At 40.2% G+C, this 19,640-nt stretch overlaps 1 protein-coding gene across 3 annotated transcripts in view; it reads left to right on the forward strand.

Moving 5' to 3' along the window:
• The window catches only part of sec24b (SEC24 homolog B, COPII coat complex component), a 51,919-nt gene that overhangs the window by 16,220 nt on the left and 16,059 nt on the right, over nt 1-19,640 (forward strand). Inside the window, exons 8-25 of one of the 3 annotated variants that reach the window (XR_004848578.2) lie at nt 209-311; nt 2,207-2,333; nt 2,663-2,772; nt 3,443-3,555; nt 3,680-3,798; nt 5,160-5,215; nt 5,491-5,697; nt 6,406-6,529; nt 7,538-7,696; nt 7,814-7,987; nt 8,215-8,325; nt 10,323-10,498; nt 11,839-11,976; nt 12,161-12,265; nt 13,448-13,540; nt 14,071-14,174; nt 16,716-17,055; nt 17,158-17,588. Coding sequence is in view for 2 of the 3 variants with exons in the window: in XM_023285332.3 (XP_023141100.1) it covers nt 209-311; nt 2,207-2,333; nt 2,663-2,772; nt 3,443-3,555; nt 3,680-3,798; nt 5,160-5,215; nt 5,491-5,697; nt 6,406-6,529; nt 7,538-7,696; nt 7,814-7,987; nt 8,215-8,325; nt 10,323-10,498; nt 11,839-11,976; nt 12,161-12,265; nt 13,448-13,540; nt 14,071-14,174; nt 16,716-16,830 (2,134 nt within the window). In the remaining variant the exon portion in view is untranslated. Of the gene's footprint in view, nt 1-208; nt 312-2,206; nt 2,334-2,662; nt 2,773-3,442; nt 3,556-3,679; nt 3,799-5,159; nt 5,216-5,490; nt 5,698-6,405; nt 6,530-7,537; nt 7,697-7,813; nt 7,988-8,214; nt 8,326-10,322; nt 10,499-11,838; nt 11,977-12,160; nt 12,266-13,447; nt 13,541-14,070; nt 14,175-16,715; nt 18,199-19,640 lie in introns of those variants that run through there. The other 2 variants (XM_023285332.3, XM_023285333.3) reach the window with 2 other exon arrangements.

Below are 19,640 nucleotides of genomic sequence, written 5' to 3' on the forward strand. Positions count from 1 at the left end.
ATGATAATAATCCCTTTAAATAGGACATAAAATGTGTAAATATATGATAATATAAGGATATTTCCTCATGTGTGTTTTTGATCTCCATTTTTTGCTATTTGGAGCATTTATTTCTCTCATGCTTACCCTGTATCTCTCATCTCATCATTTAATGCATAGATATGTTTTCTAATTCGCCCTCTGTCTTCATTTCCCCTGTGCTAATCAGGACTTTCAGGTGTACCCTGACCAGCATCCCCCAGACCCAGGCTTTACTCAACAAGGCCAGACTCCCTCTGGGGCTCCTCCTGCACCCCTTCAGAGATCTACAGGTATGACCCGACCCCCAGAAGAACCCCCATAAACACAGTGAAACATGCAGAGACAGAGCTCTTTTTTTAGATAGATTTTGCTCTTGAAGATGAATTAATCTGTTTACATTTTTATATTTAGATGTGACTAAAAGAGATTCGTGAAGTACTTTGTGGCTGATTGAGAAGCTTTGAACTTTTACATTGTTTTTTTTCTGCATTTTGTTAAAACTGTTATTTTCACTGTTTCAGAAACTGAAGACACTAATATTGCTGTTCCATGAAACACTTGCATTGCAGATTTGCGGATATTTTCTTTTTTTTCCTATCATTTAGCACTTTTTCTTAGCAAACAGTTGTGGTTTATTCTGTAAAATTCCAAACTTACATCAACCAGCAGTGCAGAATCATTTGTTTTCATAAAACAGTCGGTGATTATTATGTTAGTAATATTTCACTACACAACTGGACCCGGGGAGTAAAACACAATATTATTTACCATATTATCGTCTTTGTCCACTGAATCAAGTGTTTTGTAGACAATGTGCAGATGCAGTGACAGCGGGAGGAGCAGAATGATAAAGATGAAGTGCAGAGGAGATAGATGATTGTATTTATAGAGGTGTTAGGTGGCGTCTTGTCAGAGGGTATGAGCTGACAGAGAGCAGGGATACCTCAGGAAAAGCAGTGCAGGAAGTTAACACCGTTCAAATGGTTATAAAACTCAGAATGTAGCCTTACAGGAAGTCATTGTTTAACTGGCCTGTTTTATTCTAACAATGTAGCAGGCTAGAATTAACTGTTAAGAGTACATTTAAATCCATCTGTAACGGAAGAAAATACAATAACCCTAACCTTAGAGCTGCAATGATTAATTAACTAGCTGTCAAATGGTAAATGAATTGCTTTCTGATTTCTTAACTTGTAATGTTTTCTGGTGTCTTTCCTCCTCTACAACAGTAAAATGAATATCTTTGATTGACATTTTGATGTGATGCCATCTTGCGATTTGGAAAACATTGATCAACATTATGTGGGCCAAACAACTAATCAAGAAAATAGTCAACAGATTCCTAATCGGTGAAAATAATTGTTAGCTGCAGCCCTAACTAAAACAAGAAAAAGTGCCAATTTTTCATAATTTCACACAGATCACAAGTAATGTAAATCCAAGTGTCTTGTTTTGTGCAACACATGAAACAAAATTTTAATTCAATGTGAGATTTCTACAATTCAAAAGTTTGGGGTTAGAAATGTCCTTATTTTTGAAAGAAAAGTTGTCTGTTTCAGTGAAGATAACATTAAATGAATCAGAAATACAGTCTAGACATTGTTAATGTGGTAAATGACTATTCTAGCTGGAAACAGCTGCTATTTAATGTAATATCTCCATAGGGGTGCAGAGGAGCATTTCCAGCAACCATCACTCCTGTGTTCTAATGCTACATTGTGTTAGCTGATGGTGCTGAAAGGCTCATTGATGATTAGAAAACCCTTGTGCAGTTATGTTAGCACATGGATAAAAGTGTGAGTTTTCATGGAAAACATGAAATTGTCTGGTTAACCCCAAACTTGTGAATGATAGTGTAACTACTGCAGCAATAAATTGATTATCAGTACAGCTAACCCTGGTGCACCATCAGAACAGTCATATGCACAGATAGAAACAGAAAATTGGGTCAAAGGACCGCAAAGATTCGTTCAACCACATTCCCCAGAAAAAGGAAACAAAGCCCTCTTTAATCATCCGCTGAGGCACAAATTCAGGAATGTTTTGAAAAGGTCATGGGATTGTTGGAAAAGGAGGCGAAAGACCCAAAAAATGTACAATATTGAATTATTAAGACACATTTTGCATTTTTCTCTTAGAAGTCACTTCATCTTTCTCGAACCTGTTTTCCCCTTACCTTCTGCAGCAGTTACCGGTGATCACATCGAACACAATAGTGCGCTGTCGCTCCTGTCGCACCTACATCAACCCATTTGTCACCTTCCTGGACCAGCGCAGGTGGAAGTGCAACCTGTGTTATCGGGTCAACGATGGTATGAGTCCAGTCAGATGTTACTCAGGAAGTAATATTGTTGACTTTTTGTGCTTGCAGCCCTCTGATTACTTTAATATTTCACCATTTTGTGTTTTACTTAGACTTGCAGCAGTCATACCGAATAGAACAGAATAGAGTAGAATAGAAATACTTTATTAATCCCCAAGGGGAAATTTGGTTGTTAGAGCAGAAAGAGTACAGTTCCCACCACCACAAATACAGATAAATAAGCAAGAATATGCAGTAAATAAAAATAAACAACGACAAAAATATAAAATGCAACATGTAATGTGTAAAGAATGTAATTTTTTTTTCTGTCTTGTTCAGTTCCAGATGAGTTTATGTACAACCCAGTCACCAGGTCGTATGGAGAACCACACAAGAGGCCAGAGGTCCAAAACTCTACAGTGGAGTTCATTGCCTCATCAGACTACATGGTAACATGTCCCACATCCTTCTCACATGCATCGTGAGAGTTTGTCCAGTAGAGGGCAGTGTGGTGTTATTGCTGCAATATGAAGGCAAGGCATGTTTATTTGTAAAGCACAATTTATGCACAAGGCAATTCAAGGTGCTTTGCAATGGCAAAGAAATACATTCATCACAGAACTTTAAAATTAATTACAAAAATGATTTAAAGGTAGATATTAAAATCATAGGAATAAAACATAATTAAGCAATTAAAGTGCATTAAAAGTCAAGAAAATAGATTGAGCATCTATGAGAAAACTGCAGTAAACAATGTGGTTTTCAGGCTTGATTTAGAAGAGCTGACGGTTTCCTCAGACCTCAGGTGTTCAGGCAGTTTGTTCCATAGGTGAGGAGCATAATAGCTGAATGCTGCTTCTCTAGTCTTGCTTCTAGTTCTGGGAACACACAGTAAACCTGTCCCTGATGACCTGAGGGATCTGGATGCTTCATATGGAGCTAATAAGTCCAGGTCCAAGACCATTCAGTGCTTTGTAGACCAAGAGTCTACACTTTAGAACACTTTAGACCACAGACATGTACTCTCACATATGTGAGGTGATTCCTTAAATATTGTAAAAATACAGACATTCTTGCATTCAGCCTGCTTATTTACATTCCTGTCTTCTGTGTGTTCAGTTGCGGCCTCCTCAGCCGGCGGTCTACCTGTTTGTGCTCGACGTTTCTCACAATGCTGTAGAAGCAGGATACCTGAAGTACTTCTGTGAATCACTTCTTGAGAACCTGACCAAGTAAGTGCTGATTATTTTCACAGTTGAATACAAACGCAGCTGCTGTGTGAATTTGCCAGATGGTATGGTTTTTTTCTTGCCGTTTTCCATCTAAACTAGTGCTCACAGAGTTTATGTGCTTCAGGTTGCCGGGGGATATGCGCACCAGGGTGGGCTTCCTCACCTTTGACAGCACCATCCACTTTTATAACCTCCAAGAGGGTCTGTCTCAGCCGCAGATGCTGGTCGTGTCGGACATTGACGGTACGTCTGTTCACTCCATTAGGGAAAGGACTCTCTGCTCTTTTACCAGTTGTAAGTGGCAGCAGTTTCCACAGCAATCCACCCAACATCGATCCATTATCTTTACACCGCTTAATCCTCGTTTGGATCGCAGGTGGCTGGAGTCTGTCCCAGCTGACTTAGGACGAAGGCAGGAGACGCCCTGGAAAGGTCGCCAGTCTATCACAGGGCTACATATAGAGACAATCACACTCACATTCACACCTACGGACAATTTAGAGTTCCCAATTAACCTCAGCATGTTTTTGGACTGTGGGAGGAAAAACCCACACATACACAACGAGAAGATGCAAAATCCATGAAAGGTCCCAGTAAGGTGGGGACTCAAACCGAGGATCTTCTAGCTGCAAGGCAAAAGCTAATAATCAGGACACTTGACAAGACTGTTTACTTACTTATGTTTTTGTTTTTTGATAATTGAAATCAATTCTGTAGACAGAAGTTACATCATTTTTACCCCTCCTGAGCTCCAGGCTGTTTCTGGGTCTAAAGTCCTGCACATCCATGGAAACATCACAACTACGAGTAGAAGTAGAGGGAATTCAAAAATATATTCTATGCAGTGCCATATAGTTATAATTCCATAAATTGTTTTTAAAAAAAAAAAAAAAAAAAGACAAAAAATATAAGACAAATCTCTTCTTATTGCTTTGATTATTTGTTTCTCGTGAGCTGAAAAAACTGGAATCAATGTGTACAATGTTTTTATAAGTGCCCACAGGTGTTAGAAAAGAGGTTCCACATGCTATAGATGGAATATTTGACTTTTATTTTGCCTGTTTACATTTTTACAACCTCTACAAAGTAGGCGTCTTCCCCACTACTCTCCCCATCGACCCCAGAAAGATAGTTCATGAGTGTATATTCTAACAACTTGCTGACAGCTCACTCCACCGTTCACTGTTTTTGAGCTGTGCAGCAGTTATTTTATTTATCCAATTTGTTCCGTTTCCCTCTCAGTCTCTCTGATCATCTCCTCTCTGCTCTGTGTGAACACAGCCTGTAGTTCAGCCAAAAAGTCTCAGCTGAGTGAATAATGGATTATATAGGAGTGTAGAATATTTTTCTTTTTTACAGGAACTGGTATGATCATACAGACTGCAGGAATTTGATTAGTTATTATTTTAAGCCAGTTTTTTTTTTTTTTTTTTTTAACTGTTTTTCTCCCAGAAGCTGTTGAAAAGTTTAAAATTGGACAGTTATTTCTGTTTTTGTTTTTTTTTTTGTTTTTTAACAGTTTGTTACTCTTAGAAATTGAATTGAAAGAAGGTAGATCATTTTCAATGTGCTCTTTAGTTTTAACGTCACTTTTTTTCTTGCAGATGTCTTTATCCCATCCCATGACAGTCTGATGGTGAACCTAAAGGAGAGCAAAGAGGTAGACTTGTCATTTGTGTTCTCATCATGTTCTTGCACTCGTCTCCTCTGCCTCTCTTCCTGCTCCTTTTCAGATGATATTCAACTTTAAGTTTCATCGCATGATCAGTCAGACAGTGTGAAATGGAAAAAACGCAGTAGATTTGTGCAAAATTTCGTAAGGAAAAGCAGCAAACGTAAAAATGAGGTTAAATAAAATGTACAGTATAGTAAATCAGGTCTAGAATTTACATGTTTAACATCTTTCTGTTCTGTCACTACTCCTCCCTCCTCCAGCTGGTGAAGGACTTGCTGACGTCGCTACCGGAGATGTTCAGCCAGACCAGGGAGACCCACAGTGCCCTCGGTCCTGCCTTACAGGCCGCCTATAAGCTCATGTCCCCGACCGGCGGCCGCATCACGGTGTTCCAGACTCAGCTGCCGACGCTGGGTGCCGGGGCGCTGCAGTCGAGAGAAGACCCCAATCAGCGCTCGAGTGCGAAGGTTGGTGATACACTGATGGTAACATTTCAATTCCTCATGCAAAGTGTCAAATTTGTTGCCACCATCTTTCACCATTTTACAATGAATCTTTTTAAATAGAATGGGACTTCTCGATGATGGCTGCACCACCTTTCCTGTTATTTATGAAGCCTAAACCAAACCATATGACAGATGAAGTATAGCCAAACAGTCACTACTATGTGGATTTATACCTAGTGTCCTGGCATTTATATGCTCTGTTATATTTATATTCCCACCACAGCTCATTTTTATGACAACATTACGGTTGGTTCTTACATTTCAGCTCAGGAACTGAACACCGCAATGGTGAGCCAAGTGTGTTTTTGTCATCCCAGGACTGAGATTTATTGATATTCATCATCATACATCTTATATCTGAGTAAACTGCCAAGGAGTCACAGCAACGATTTCCTAAAATCATGAATAAAGTGAACAAAGAGCAGATGTCTTCTTGCACTGGGAAAGTGGCTTTCTGTTGGTTTATAAGCTTTCAGGAGGATTTTGAGGCTGAAAAGGCATGAAAATGAAAGAAAATACACACCTCTCAGCCAAATGATTTACACTCATTCCACAACTGAATTATGCTTTTATTACTTTATTTTAATCCTTTAATGCAAAAGCACCAACTTACCCACAATTTTGAGATCAATATGAGGATCTATTGGTAATTTCTTGCTACCTTTCCAGGGAGTACAGCACCTTGGCCCAGCCACAGACTTCTATAAGAAACTTGCACTGGACTGCTCAGGACAACAGATTGGAGTGGATCTTTTCCTGCTCAGCTCGCAGTACGCCGACCTCGCCTCATTAGGTGAGAACACAAACATTCACACCTCACTGCAGGGAAGAGTTTTAGTGTGTTGTTCTGCACACATTGATGGCTGTACATTCAAACAAACAACCAGAAAGTCTGAATTGCACCAAAAAGCATAAAAAATTGGATTGTGGGTCAGACTGACCCAAAAGCATCCTGCAAAATGTGACCATCCCGTTATTTTTTTGGCATAGTGCATTTTTTATACTGTCCGTTTGGGCCTACTAAATATTTTTCAAGGGAACTATATAGTGTGGTAGTATGGATATCAGAGCACAACCTTAGTTTGCCTCCAACAGTTCAAACCTCTGCTATGCCATCATACCTAGAGATTTATTAAGAGGTGACTCATAAACAACCTCTTGTGTTCCTCTTTTTGTCTGTTTAATCAAATGTTGGATGATTTTTTTATACAGATATTGAGAAAAATGTATTTTGCTATTTTCCTCTGCTCTACATGTTCTTGCAGTCAACATGTGGCACTGATATTGGCTTTCTCCCTTGTCAGTTATTGAAAAATCAGAAATTGGATAACCTTCCTTCCCACTCTTTTATACACAGACTTTTAATGTACATGTTTCATCTGTAGATGTTAATTATTTCCTATTGCATTCCTGTACAAATTCCAAATATTTTAAGTTGTGTATTTTGCAACGTTTATTGTTTGGTGGTTGGTTTGTGGTGGGATTTTTTTGTTTTTCTTTGTTTTTTAATGCGTTTTTAAAAATTATTAAGAACTCATTTTAAAAATGTCACTGAGCTTTTTCAAACCTCCGCAGCATAATTCACTTCGCCACTAAGTGATGTGTTCAGTATGTTTGTTACTAATAAAACATTTTAGAGTGATCTTTCAAGCCAACAGGACACGAGTGTTTGTTGTGATGAAATGTCCTTCAGAACATTAACACACCCATTTGCATTTAATGCCTTTAAATTCCAACAATCATTTCTGGAATTTCAAGTTAATGCTGTTCCTTTTTTTTTTTCCTCTGTCTTCTTCTTCAGCATGTATGTCCAAGTATTCAGCGGGCAGCGTCTTCTACTACCCCTCCTTTCATTACATCCACAACCCGGCTCAGCTGGAGAAGTTCCAGAAGGATCTGGAGCGCTACCTCACCAGAAAGATCGGCTTTGAGGCCGTCATGAGAATACGATGCACTAAAGGTAACTGGATTTTCCCACCAAAACTCCAGATGTTCACTGTGTAATTTGCTCTTTTGTGTTAGAAGTTTTCCAATGCATTGATTTTTTTTTAAACATAACTTTTCTCCCGGCCCTCAGGTTTATCCATTCACACGTTCCACGGGAACTTCTTTGTGCGCTCTACTGACCTGCTGTCCCTGGCCAATGTGAACCCAGACTCTGCCTTCGCTGTCCAGATGTCAATCGAAGACTCTCTGGCGGACTCGTCGCTGGCCTGCTTCCAGGCTGCTCTGCTCTACACGTCTAGTAGAGGTATACACATAAAAGATTGTGTCTCCTGCCAGGCTTAAGGGTAAAACACTGCTCCAGCAACCAGCAGTAGGAGCTGCAAGTTGTGTTGACTGACTTCCTGGTGTGGACATGTCTATTTAGATCATACGTGATTCACATCTCGAAAGCTGCATGTTAGTTTTTCTTTTCCAATTGAATTAAAAAATCAAATCTTCATGCAGGTATTTTTTGTTGATCTATTCCTGCAGGTAAGAGGCGTATCAGGGTCCACACTCTGTGTCTGCCGGTGGTCAACCAGCTGAGTGATGTGTATGCCGGAGCTGACGTCCAGGCAATCACCTGTCTGTTAGCCAACATGGGTGAGTCTCTAAACACAAGCCCAACTTTCACACCTCTTTAAGCACATTGTCTTAAATCTACTTCACCCACACGTGAAATATGAATCTTTAGCTTCGTCATGGTTGACCTTTTAATACGTACCATATAATACACATTAGCGATGTCCCAAGCTAATCTCAAGGATCACTATGAGGGTTGAGTCAAGCATATTTTAGGGGCACAGCATCAGCTAGAAGAAATAAAATAGCATTTCACAACATATGGGTTGGCAATAGCTTAACAAATCTGATGTTTCTTCTTTCTTTCTCATGAATTCTGTCACTTTTGCTGTTTAACTCTCTAACTCCAAGAGTGTTTTTGGCTCCTGCCACATTTTCCCTCATTCTACACCCTTTTTTTTAATGCACTGTAAAGTCTTACACCTCTATGGAAACAGCATAACTATGGCTTGAACTATAGAGAAGTTAAAATATCTTTTGTTCCAGCAGAAAGTGGACAACGCTGTAATGTCGTCAAACAAGCAAAAACAAATGTTGGATTTCTTTGATTATATATTTTAGAAAAAAAATTTTTAAAAAAAGTGAAATTAAGACGCCCAACATTTGCCAAGTGCCCACAGGTGCTTCTTCACACTGGGAAAAGTGGTGGCTCTCTGTACTACATACAAACTACATTACATTTACATTTCTACAATGTTTACAAACTCATTCACACATTCACTCGATAAAGACAATTCACCGTGCTGAATGTATCCTTATCTATGTACTCCCTCGTATACTGTTTTTGAACTGTGCTGCATTTATTTTCTTGATATTTGATGTTTTATTTTTCTCTCAATCTTTAAATTTCTGCCACACTTGTCTCTTCTCCGCTCTGTATAAAAGTAGCTGTCATTTCAGCTGAATGGGCTCTGAATTTGTGTCATTTGACTGTTGGTCGCAGTTTAGTCGCTAATGGCTTCTCAGTTGTAGAGAGGAGCACAGAATTTTACATTTTTTCTAACAGAATCTATTAAAAAATATGTTCTACTTTCTCATTTTAAAAAAGCCAGAAATAAAGTGACTTTGATGAAATATCCTTAGTTTAAGAGTTGATTTGGTTATTTTTCCCTACAGACCAGCATGTGACACATGATTAGTTAAAGGTCAGTTTTTACAGTATCTATATCTCTAATAAATGGTTTTAGTTCAGGGGCCACATTCAGCCCAGTTTGATCTCAAGTGGGCCTTACAAGTAAAATCACAGCATAACCTATAAATAACGACAACTCCAAATTTTTCCTTTGTTTTAGTGCAAAAAAATACCCAAAACAAAATGACAAAAATGAGACAAAAAGCACAAAAGAGACAAAAAGGAAGCACAAAACGACAAAAACGAGAAACAAAATAACAAAAACATGAGACAAATGACAAGTCAGAAAAAAAACTGCAAAAACAAGACAAAATATTATTTAAAAAATGAGACACAAAACAGCAAAAGAACAATGAGCATTCTAGTATTTTACTTCATAATTAAAACAACTTGGCCCAGAAATTATTTTAAATTTATAGTTTTACAAATTTATATTTTGCACCGAATGTCTTCTTTGTAATTTTTACACTTTACAAAGTCATCCCACGGGCCGGATTGTGACCCTCTGGAGGGCCGGTTTTGGCCCACAGACCGCATGTTTGACACCCCAGGTTTAATATATTTCATGTATCAGATTTGGACTGGGCCTGGAAAACTGGTTGAACGTTCCTGATAATTACAATAAATACATCACACTTGGACTATCATAAGTGACATAAGCTGTTATGAAAACTGTGTTCTTAAAGAACTACACTGGTGTTTTGTGTGTTGTAATTCAAACTGTATTCAATTTACACATCATGTTCGCTGCTATGTGAATCACGTCTTCCTTTGCTTGCAGCCTTTTTTCCACACTAAAATTTTAGTCAAATGAAATATCTGTTCAGAAAGGATTAAAACAATGACAAGCAATCAAATGTTCTTTATCCTGTCCTTGCTATTCCAGCTATCGACAGGTCCGTATCATCCAGCCTGTCGGACGCACGTGACGCTCTGGTGAACGCCGTGGTGGACCTGGTGAGCGCCTACAAGAGCAACGTGTCGAACCTGCAGCAGTCCGGACTTGTCGTCCCCGCGTCCATGCGCCTCTTCCCCCTCTACATCCTCGCTCTCCTCAAACAGGTGTGGCCGCTCAGCTGGCATCAGCACATAAAGACGCAGATTCACACACGTCACAGCGGATCATTATAGGCTTTAGACACACACATACGCTCAAAAGCCCACAAGAAAAGCTCAAGCGTAATGTCTGGTAACGTGTGAAGTTGAATAATGGCGTGTTAATCCACCTTTTACCCTCTTTAATGCCTTCTGGTGGAAAGTTTTGAGGTCCAAAGTGCAGAGGACAGCGTTGTGTTGTAACCTTTACATCTGTATTTCACATATAAAATATGAGCAACGTTTACATCATCACACACCCTAAACAAAACCTACAAAATATCATCTACACACTCACATGCCAGTAAAGGCTGAGTTCAGTCATACAGACTTGGTCAATGACTGTATTCATCCACCCAGGACGTGTGCATTCACACATCCAGGGTGTGTTCACATTTAAACTCACACACCCTTTTCTGAGACAAATCCTCCTGTAGGTGTTGGTCGGGCCGGAACAGTTTATACCCTGAAGCATTCATGAGTGTCAATGGTTCAAACCAAATTAAAAAGTACTTGGAAACAAGATAATTCGATTAAATGACAAACATTACTGGAAGTTCATTGTCAGTTTATGATGCAACCTCAGTTTAATCCACCTTTTAATTGCAAATAAGGATTTGATTTGCATTTTTTAATCCACTTTGCACATTATTAAGCTTTATATTTTAATCTTTTATGACTGTAAAGCAGTAAAACACCTGAAAATAGATCTCTACACGCTTTGCTGGGTGTCCACCAGAGCATTTTCATAGCTGAAAATGTGAGATGTTCTTTAAAAGACGCTCAGCTGGTAGGACCGATCAGCTGGCTGACTCTGCTGACTGTTGCTCACCTGATAGACCCAAACATCATTTTCACTTCATATTAATAATGTGCTAGGTGTGGTACAGACATGGATTCTCAAAGACAAGAAGTATTTACCCCTCCTTCATTGTTGTTCAGCAGTTGTAGAAGTAGAATGTGAATAGTTGGTTGGTGTAGTGTTTGTCTCTCTACTCTTTCACTGTGATTGTACTACTTGATATAAGTTGACCATGATGTGCACAGCCTTTCACCCAACATTTGGAAAATTTTTCAGCTTTTGGCAATCAGAAAGAAAACACGGAGCATGAAAAGATGCTCCACACTTCGTCACACTGCTAGCACATGTACCAAGCTGTAAATATTCAGTGCTCCCATTGCAAAAAAACTAGAAAAAAAATATGGTGGTGGTAAGAAAACACTCTATGGTGTACACACAGCCTTACACCTTCAAATGGATAAATGAAAAGTGACACATTTTTGAGCCGATTTGCATTTGTTTCCAGAAAGCGCTGCGGACCGGCACCAGCACGCGGCTGGACGAGCGGGTCTTTGCCATGTGCGAGTTCAAGACGCAGCCGCTGCAGCAGCTGATGCGAATGGTTCATCCTGACCTGTACAGGCTGGACAACCTGTCTGACCAGGTAGGACGCAGACAACAATCATCCATGTGATGCTTTTGTAACAAGTCTGTCAAGTTCGATAGACTTCAACAATAAAAAAAAAAAAAAAAAAAGCAAGCTGTTTATTACTTTATCTAATTCTAATACGGCTGTTACTGTACCCCATTAAAGTGACATCTTTCTTTGGTGTGTGTGTGACCTGCAGGGGGCGCTCCATCTGAACGACACCGTGGTTCCCCAGCCTCATCTGCTCCACCTGTCTGCTGAGAGGCTGAGCAGAGACGGAGCTTTCCTCATGGACTGCGGCAACGTAAGCTTTCAGGATTATTTATTCATGGCGCACTCTGCAGGGGTGGGGTTCATAAAGAGGTTTTTCTCCGGATTTCTATTTAATCTCATTTATATTCTTCACTTCATTGCTGCAGAACCATCTAGTCTGTCTTCAAACAATTACATTTATAAACTTTGTAGAAGTTTGTAGAACTGATGGCCACTTTGTCATCCATTAAATGTGTTTTTTGCGTCATTTTGGGCTTCAGTAACATCCACAGCAGTGCAACAGTCCAGTTTTCAATCAGTTTCTGTCCTACAATTTAACATAAGGGGATTTTCCACATCAAGTATCTTAATTGCACACATATAAAACAGACAGTAAGAATTTGGGGGGAAAGCCAAAAATGTCTCATAAACACAGAGAAGTAAATTAATAGAAAAGTGCATTTTATGTCAATACGTTTTGATGCATTACAATGAAGTTCATAGTGTTTTAAATGCTTTTGACTAAGGACAATGTATATGTAGTATGTAGGTCTGTGTTTCAGTGTATTTTGAATAACAGAAGGTCGAAATTAAAGACCCGAGAGTGTCTTGTGGAGTCCAAATGTTGTTGCTTTATCTGATAAGAGCCACTGAACATTACAGTAAAATATTAGTCATACATAAGGAGGCAATTTTAAAAGAATGTGTTATGTTGTGATGCTGCAAAGTCACGGTTTAACCATCTGGGGTCATGCTGGTTGTCCACAGTTGCACCAGTACTGGCTTCATACTTTTAATAACATCTCTGTAACAGATATATATAGCGACTTAATTTAAAAACTGTCCTGCAGGGCACATTTCAGCGGTTACAACAAGCTGAGTCTTGTTCTTTTAATGCTCTCAGAGGTTTGGTAATCTATCATGGAAACACTGCACTATTTTTCTTGTGCTGTCACTGCAGTCTATATAATCAAATAGCCCATGTTGCACTGAATAAATGACATTAATCACTTGCTTGTGGCTTTTGTTTAGTACTGAATTTAGACACATTTATTTATTAAAAGAAAAAATGTCAAAGTGGGTTCAAATCATGAAAAGAGATGCGTTAATGAGTGTCTAGTTAAAATGTGACTTTAGGTGTTGAATAACTAGTCATAAATATGTTAATATGTCAACACAAATGTAGAAGATGAGGCAGGTGCAGTCAGGTTTTTCTCTCCTTCTTCTCTTCCAGGTGTTTTATCTGTGGATTGGCAAATGCTGCAATGAAATGTTCATCCGGGATGTTCTGGGCTGCCCCAACTACGCTTCAATACCCCCCAACATGGTCAGTGATTCAGAATGATACATTTATGTTTCATTCAGCATGTCAGGAAATGACAGAGAATAACTGTGATTAGGGAAATGGCACGACTGACACCACCGCCCAGTTCTTACATGAATTATGCAATGATGTTTCCTTGAAAATGACTGTTTTGCTTCAGAGTCAAGAAGCACTGCTTTTCTGTCAGCCTTGTAAAAAATACAACTCATGCAGCAAAACAGATTTGCTGTTGTAGCCGTTCTGCTTTTTTAACAAACCGTGCAGCCACCTAGAAAGTTCTGTCATTGCCACAGCGTGGGCGTCACGGCAGCATCCAGAACAAACAGCATCAGCACTTGTTTGTGCTGTTTATTTTATTTTTGCTAGCGAGAGGTCGATGTAACCCAGAGCTACCTACAAGCAGCACATTCCCAACCACAGGCGTGTTTCTGTTGCCCACATTGTATAGCCTGGATGACTGTGTGAATCTGCATTATCTGAAGCACGGCAGGAAAACAATGTAGCTGATGTTTGTTTCTCTCTGTGAAACCCAGAGTCACATTCCTGAGCTGGAGACTCCTCTTTCTGAGAGGGTACGAGCGTTCCTCGACTGGCTGCAGGACAACCGAGCGTTCAGCTGCACGATGCACGTCGTCAAGTAAGCACATCTGGATGCACATCTGACTTTTACTAACACTCAGGGAGCTGTGTTTGATCGTGTGCATCTTCTCATATCCATATGTTGGGCGCGAAGTCACGCAGGGACATATAAAGGCTGTTAGTTGTGTTTCGTGCCTCTTTTACCACCTAAATTTTGAACAGAAAGCGTTCCGACAGGTTTTCATCAGTCAGATTAGAGAGTTTCACTTCTTCTATCACTAAGAGTTATCTTCATTGAAAAAAGGTACAAGACTGCTCAGTTATTGTATCTATCCGTCTGTCTTGCAATGATACAGAAATCTTTAACAAATCTGTGGATCCAGACTATAAGCCGCATCACTGCCAAAATCTAATCACTTGTGTGCTGTGCTTTCAGATTTATTTCTTATGTGATAAATTGCCTGGCAGGAAAGTGGGGGCGTTAAAGGCTCTTTTGCCATGATGTGCGCACCTGCTCTGCATTTTCACACTTCCAATACTGCTTTAGTGTGCACTTTCTTTGCTCTTGATTTCATTTGTTTGCCATTGCTCACAATCCCTGCAAAAAAAAAAACAACAAAAAAAAACATACAGATCAAAACCAAAACTGGAAGAAATAGGTTAAGAACATTTCCAAAACATGAATAAGGGATGTGGAATTATGGTTTGGATAAATTAGATCTAAAACGTGGAACAAATAGTGAAACTGCCTACTTTTGGCCTAGCCTGTATGTTAGTTTTTGCTGTGATCACCTCAGTGAAAAGTCACATTCCCAGCGAGCTGCTCTCGCCGGCGCTGCACAGAAACAGGGTGTGGACGGTTTCATGTTAAAGAGATTGTCCTGAGGTTGACAGAAAACTATTTCCAGTGTAAACACAAAGTAAGCAGTGAGGTCAGTGACTGACAGCAGCGGTAAAGCCATCCACAGGGAATGCATTGTTACCGTTTCCTCTCTCTCCTCCTCTTTGTGGCACCGCATTGTTGCTCAACCGCATGTTTACGCCGCTGTTGTTGGCTGATGTCAGTACAAATGGACCGAGTGGTATTTGAGCGGATGTTTGGATGGCAGGGTTCAGGACTTAATCATCTGAAATGACATAACTGAAAGAGGTCTTTCTAAAAGACATCAAAATAAACAAAGGTTGTTCTTTTGAACCTTGTATACCTCATTGTGTGTTAGAGGTTGAAGTTGCAGTAACTTTTTCTCACTGTAATCATTCCTCTTGATCATGCTGGCTTAGTTTCTACTGGGTGAAATCAGAAGTTAATATGAAGCTTCAGCAGTTCAGCAAATCAAGTCTTACTATTAAATTACGTCATTGTGTCACTGTATGGCGGCAGGGGAGAAAGATGGAGGGAAGAAAAGAAAGATTTTTAGAGTCACTTACAGGGAGACTGCAACAGGAAGAAGTCTTTAATGTTTGAACATGACGGATGAACTGCAAGAAAAGCCTGTTTCATTGGTCATGTCATCTGACAGACCTTATCACCAGATGGAAATGCAGCATCACTATTAATTAGGAGTGCTCTGTGTAGAAAAGTTCAAAGTTAAAACACCTGAGCGATGAATGATTCACTTCTCCAGGCTTTAAGCTGACACCATCTCGCATGTCTCTGACAGTCAAGCATCATCTCATGCTGAGGATGCATAGTAATGGCAATCAGCTCTCGCATGTTTTCAAGAATTTTCCTTTCCCATGCAAGGCTGTAATTTCAGATAAACCCTGGGTCAGTGGGTGATAGTCATGCTTTCAGTGGCATCTCATGTCATGATGTTTCATCACATTTTAAATCTAATAAACTGTAAATGTTGAAATGATGCTCGACTTAAAAAAAACAGTAGCAACACCCAACACAAACATCTGAAACTAATATAAAGGAGTGCCGAGTGTGCATAATTAACTGAACAAAGCTGGTGCCTCAAAACACACATTTCTTAACAAGACACAGCATGTGAAGACTCAAATCACAAGTAGCTTCTCACCAAATTAGCGGGCTGCTAACAGGAGCCACAGTCTTCACCAAGACTGGTAGCTCCTCACTGAGAGTTTGCTTGCAGGATTTATCCTCTTCGGGTGTAATGATGGCTGCGACCGGTTGGCTGAAGGTGGAGGGATCTGGGTGGTGGTTCAGTCAGACAGGTCAGGAGGTGGGGAGAACAAAGACTGGCATGCAGGTCTTTAGCTCCAGATTCATTAGCTGACATGACTGGCAGCTGGGCTTCTGGAGAGGCTCTCAAACCTCAGCTGCCTACACAGAACTTCTCCCCATACAAGTGCCCAAAAGAAATCCACCCCAGAAACAAGACGGCACATAATCACCTGTGGCCGTAACAAGATTAAAAAGGGTTCTGTTGGGGTTTCATTTCCTCAAGCCAAATAGACACTTTTGTTTATCAAATCCTCAGAAATAACAGGAAAATTGAGAGATTTCCGTCACGTATGACACGCGACTCATTACCTTTACTGTTTGTTGATCGATAATACTGTCCATTCCACAATCAAAATCTCCAAACCAGTTGCTTCCTTTTACACTTGTCTTTTCTTTTTTCTCCTGCAGAGACGATGCTTCAGCTAAAGCCACTTTGTTCCAGCACCTGGTGGAGGACCAGTCCGAGGTGGCCTCTTCCTACCGTGATTTCCTGCAGCACATTCAGCAGCAAATGTCCAAGTAGGCTCCTATCATGCTAAGAGAAACTTCGGCCACTAGATTCCTGAAACCAGAGCAGGACTGGACTTCAGCTCGTAGAGTGAGAACTAGCGTTAGCCAGCAGTGGTCTCCCATCGCTCCCTCAGACCAGTTTCAGTGAGGTGGGTTTCCTTTCACAGTCTTACTGAACAAATCCATCTCCGCAGCCCGTCGGCCGGCTGCGATCCGACCATCACAAGGGAAGGAGGAGGTAGTTGTAGAAAAGTATAAAGAGTTACAGAAATAAATAAATGAAGGAACAGTGATTTTCTTTTTTTCTTAATGAAATGAGTTGTTGAAAATGTTCCCGCAGCGTGTCGTCGCTGCCTCGTAACCACTGTCGAACCTGTTCGAAGAAAGAAGGGGAAAGAGGGTCAAGCCAAGAAGATGCCACTTCAAACATGTTCAGTTCTGTTTGTTTATGTGAGCCTAACATGTAGCTAGTGCTGTTTCTGTTTTCTTTTTTTTTTTCTTCTATAATTTATTCCCTTCCTATTTTTCATTCTGAGACTATTTCGAATACACTGGAGACCGGAAACAAGAGTATCGGTATGTGCTTTGGAAACGCATGTCGCCGTCCGCTGCTAGTCCGGTGATGAACGACGGCCCTTCAGGAACGAGATTCGACAGCAGCTGGACATTTGAAACTCCTGTTGGCTGCTTCTTCTTCTCTGCTCCACTGTGTGAAACCCCCGAGAAGTCAAGATCGACACCCGGTTTGGACGTTATCAAACCCTTCAATAGGTATTATCATCGCAAATCACTCCCATACATACAGGCCACCTTCTAGTCAGCTGAGCTATCACCATCTCACATAAGTTCATTTTCTTGTGTTTTCTGTGGCAGTTTTATTACGTTTGTGTATCAGAAGTACTTAGTTACATTTAGGCATCAACAATTCTTGGTTCGATTTAGGTGCTTTTAGGTAAAAAATGCACCCTATCGCTAATTTAACCCCATGTTACAACTCTACATTTTACTCGTTTCCAAGGTGATGTCACACTTGTGTACTTTACCACATGATATCACCTATGTAATGAGGGTTGCACTGTTTATTTTAGTGGTCAGAATAGATGATAATGTGTCTTCTGGTCCACGGAACAGTGGAGAAAGTCCCTACTGGCCCATAAGTATATATGAAAATGATCTACGATGATAAATGCCATTCAGTTCACTGATAATTTCCAAATCGGTGTGATCAATTTCCCCCTGTTGGCAGTCCTCCTCATCCGTTTTATTTTTTTTCTCCAGGCGCTAACTGAAGTTGCTATCCACTTTGTAACTACTGAAAAGAATCTTTTATGTGCGATAATTTATGAACCAGCTTATTAAATAAAAACAAAACCGAACTCTGCTCGTGCCATATGCTGTGATATTAATATGTGATTCTGTTTAGAAAACTCATTCACGGTTTTATTGAAATATATATAACTACCTCAGTGTGGCTGTTAGTTCTGGTGTTTTTCCGTCCCCAGACAAACTTTTAGCGACTTATCGCTCGCTGGGACTCAACTAACAACTGCCATGTTCATGTAATTGGTCACTTATCTTGTAACTAACATATATTACAGATGAAAAGATGCAAATGGCAATACATTTTTCATGTTTTTTTTTTTTTTAATTAACTAGCTTACAATTCTGCACTTTCATTTAGCAGACGCTTTTATCCAAAGCGACGTACATCTGAGAGTAGATACAACGCCAGCAAGGATCTAATCAGGAGAAAACAACCTGGATAAGAGCCATATAGCAAGTTCAAGTGTGATAATAGGACCGTGGTGTCCACAGGCAGCGCAGACGTAGTAGGATTTTAAATTTTTTTTGTGCAGTCTGTAAAGTGCAAAGGTGTTTAGTGAAGAGCTACATTTTTAGTCTTTTCTTAAAGGCTGGGAGCAACTCTGCAGATCGAACAGAGTTTGGTAACTCATTCCAGAACCAACCACAGAGAAGAGGCTAGCTATCGACCAGCCCTGTGGTGGTTGGATCAGGCACCTTTTGTTGGCCGAGCGTAGTGACCAGGACTGGGTGTAGACCTGAATGAGAGAGTTCAGGTAGGAGGGAGCTGTTGTCACTCTAGTTTTGAATGCAAGTGTCAGAGTTTTGAATTTTAAGTGGGCAGCAACTGGAAGCCAGTGAAGCGATCTGAACTGCGGGGTGACTAAAGCTGTTTTTGGCTGGTTGAAAACCAGATGTGCTGCTGCATCCTGGATCATCTGCAGAGGTTTGACCGTGCATGCGGGGAGGCTTACCAGTAAAGAGTTGCAGTAGTCGATGGGTGATATTACAAGAGCCTCTACCAGGAGTTGTGCTGCATGTTCAGACAGGAAGTGTCTGATCTTCCTAATGTACAGGACGGATCGACACGACCAAGCGGCAGAGGCCAAATGAGCCTTGAGCGTTAGTCGGTCATTGTGACACCCAAGTACCTGACAGACTTTGTGTTTGAATTGGGCTGATTCAAGCTGGATGTTGATTTCTTGCTGTACAGAGGGACTGGCTGGATGACAAGGAGCTCAGTGGAGAGGTTGAGTTAAAGGTGGCATTTTTGCATCCATGATGAGATATCTACAAGGCACGATGAGATCTACTCCGGCTTCCTCCCACAGTTCAAAAACAGGCTCAGGTTAATTGGTAACTCTTAATTGTCTGTAGGAATGAATGTGAGTATGATTGTTTGTCTCTATGTGTAGAACTAAATTATTTTGAATCACTTCATGCAATGTTCCATTGTGGAATATAATGCAGTAGTCAGTATCAAATGTGTTGTCTGCCCTTAAAAGCTTTTATTGTAATACA

Source organism: Amphiprion ocellaris, chromosome 13 (genome assembly GCF_022539595.1).
Source record: "Amphiprion ocellaris isolate individual 3 ecotype Okinawa chromosome 13, ASM2253959v1, whole genome shotgun sequence".
Lineage (NCBI taxonomy): Eukaryota > Metazoa > Chordata > Actinopteri > Pomacentridae > Amphiprion > Amphiprion ocellaris.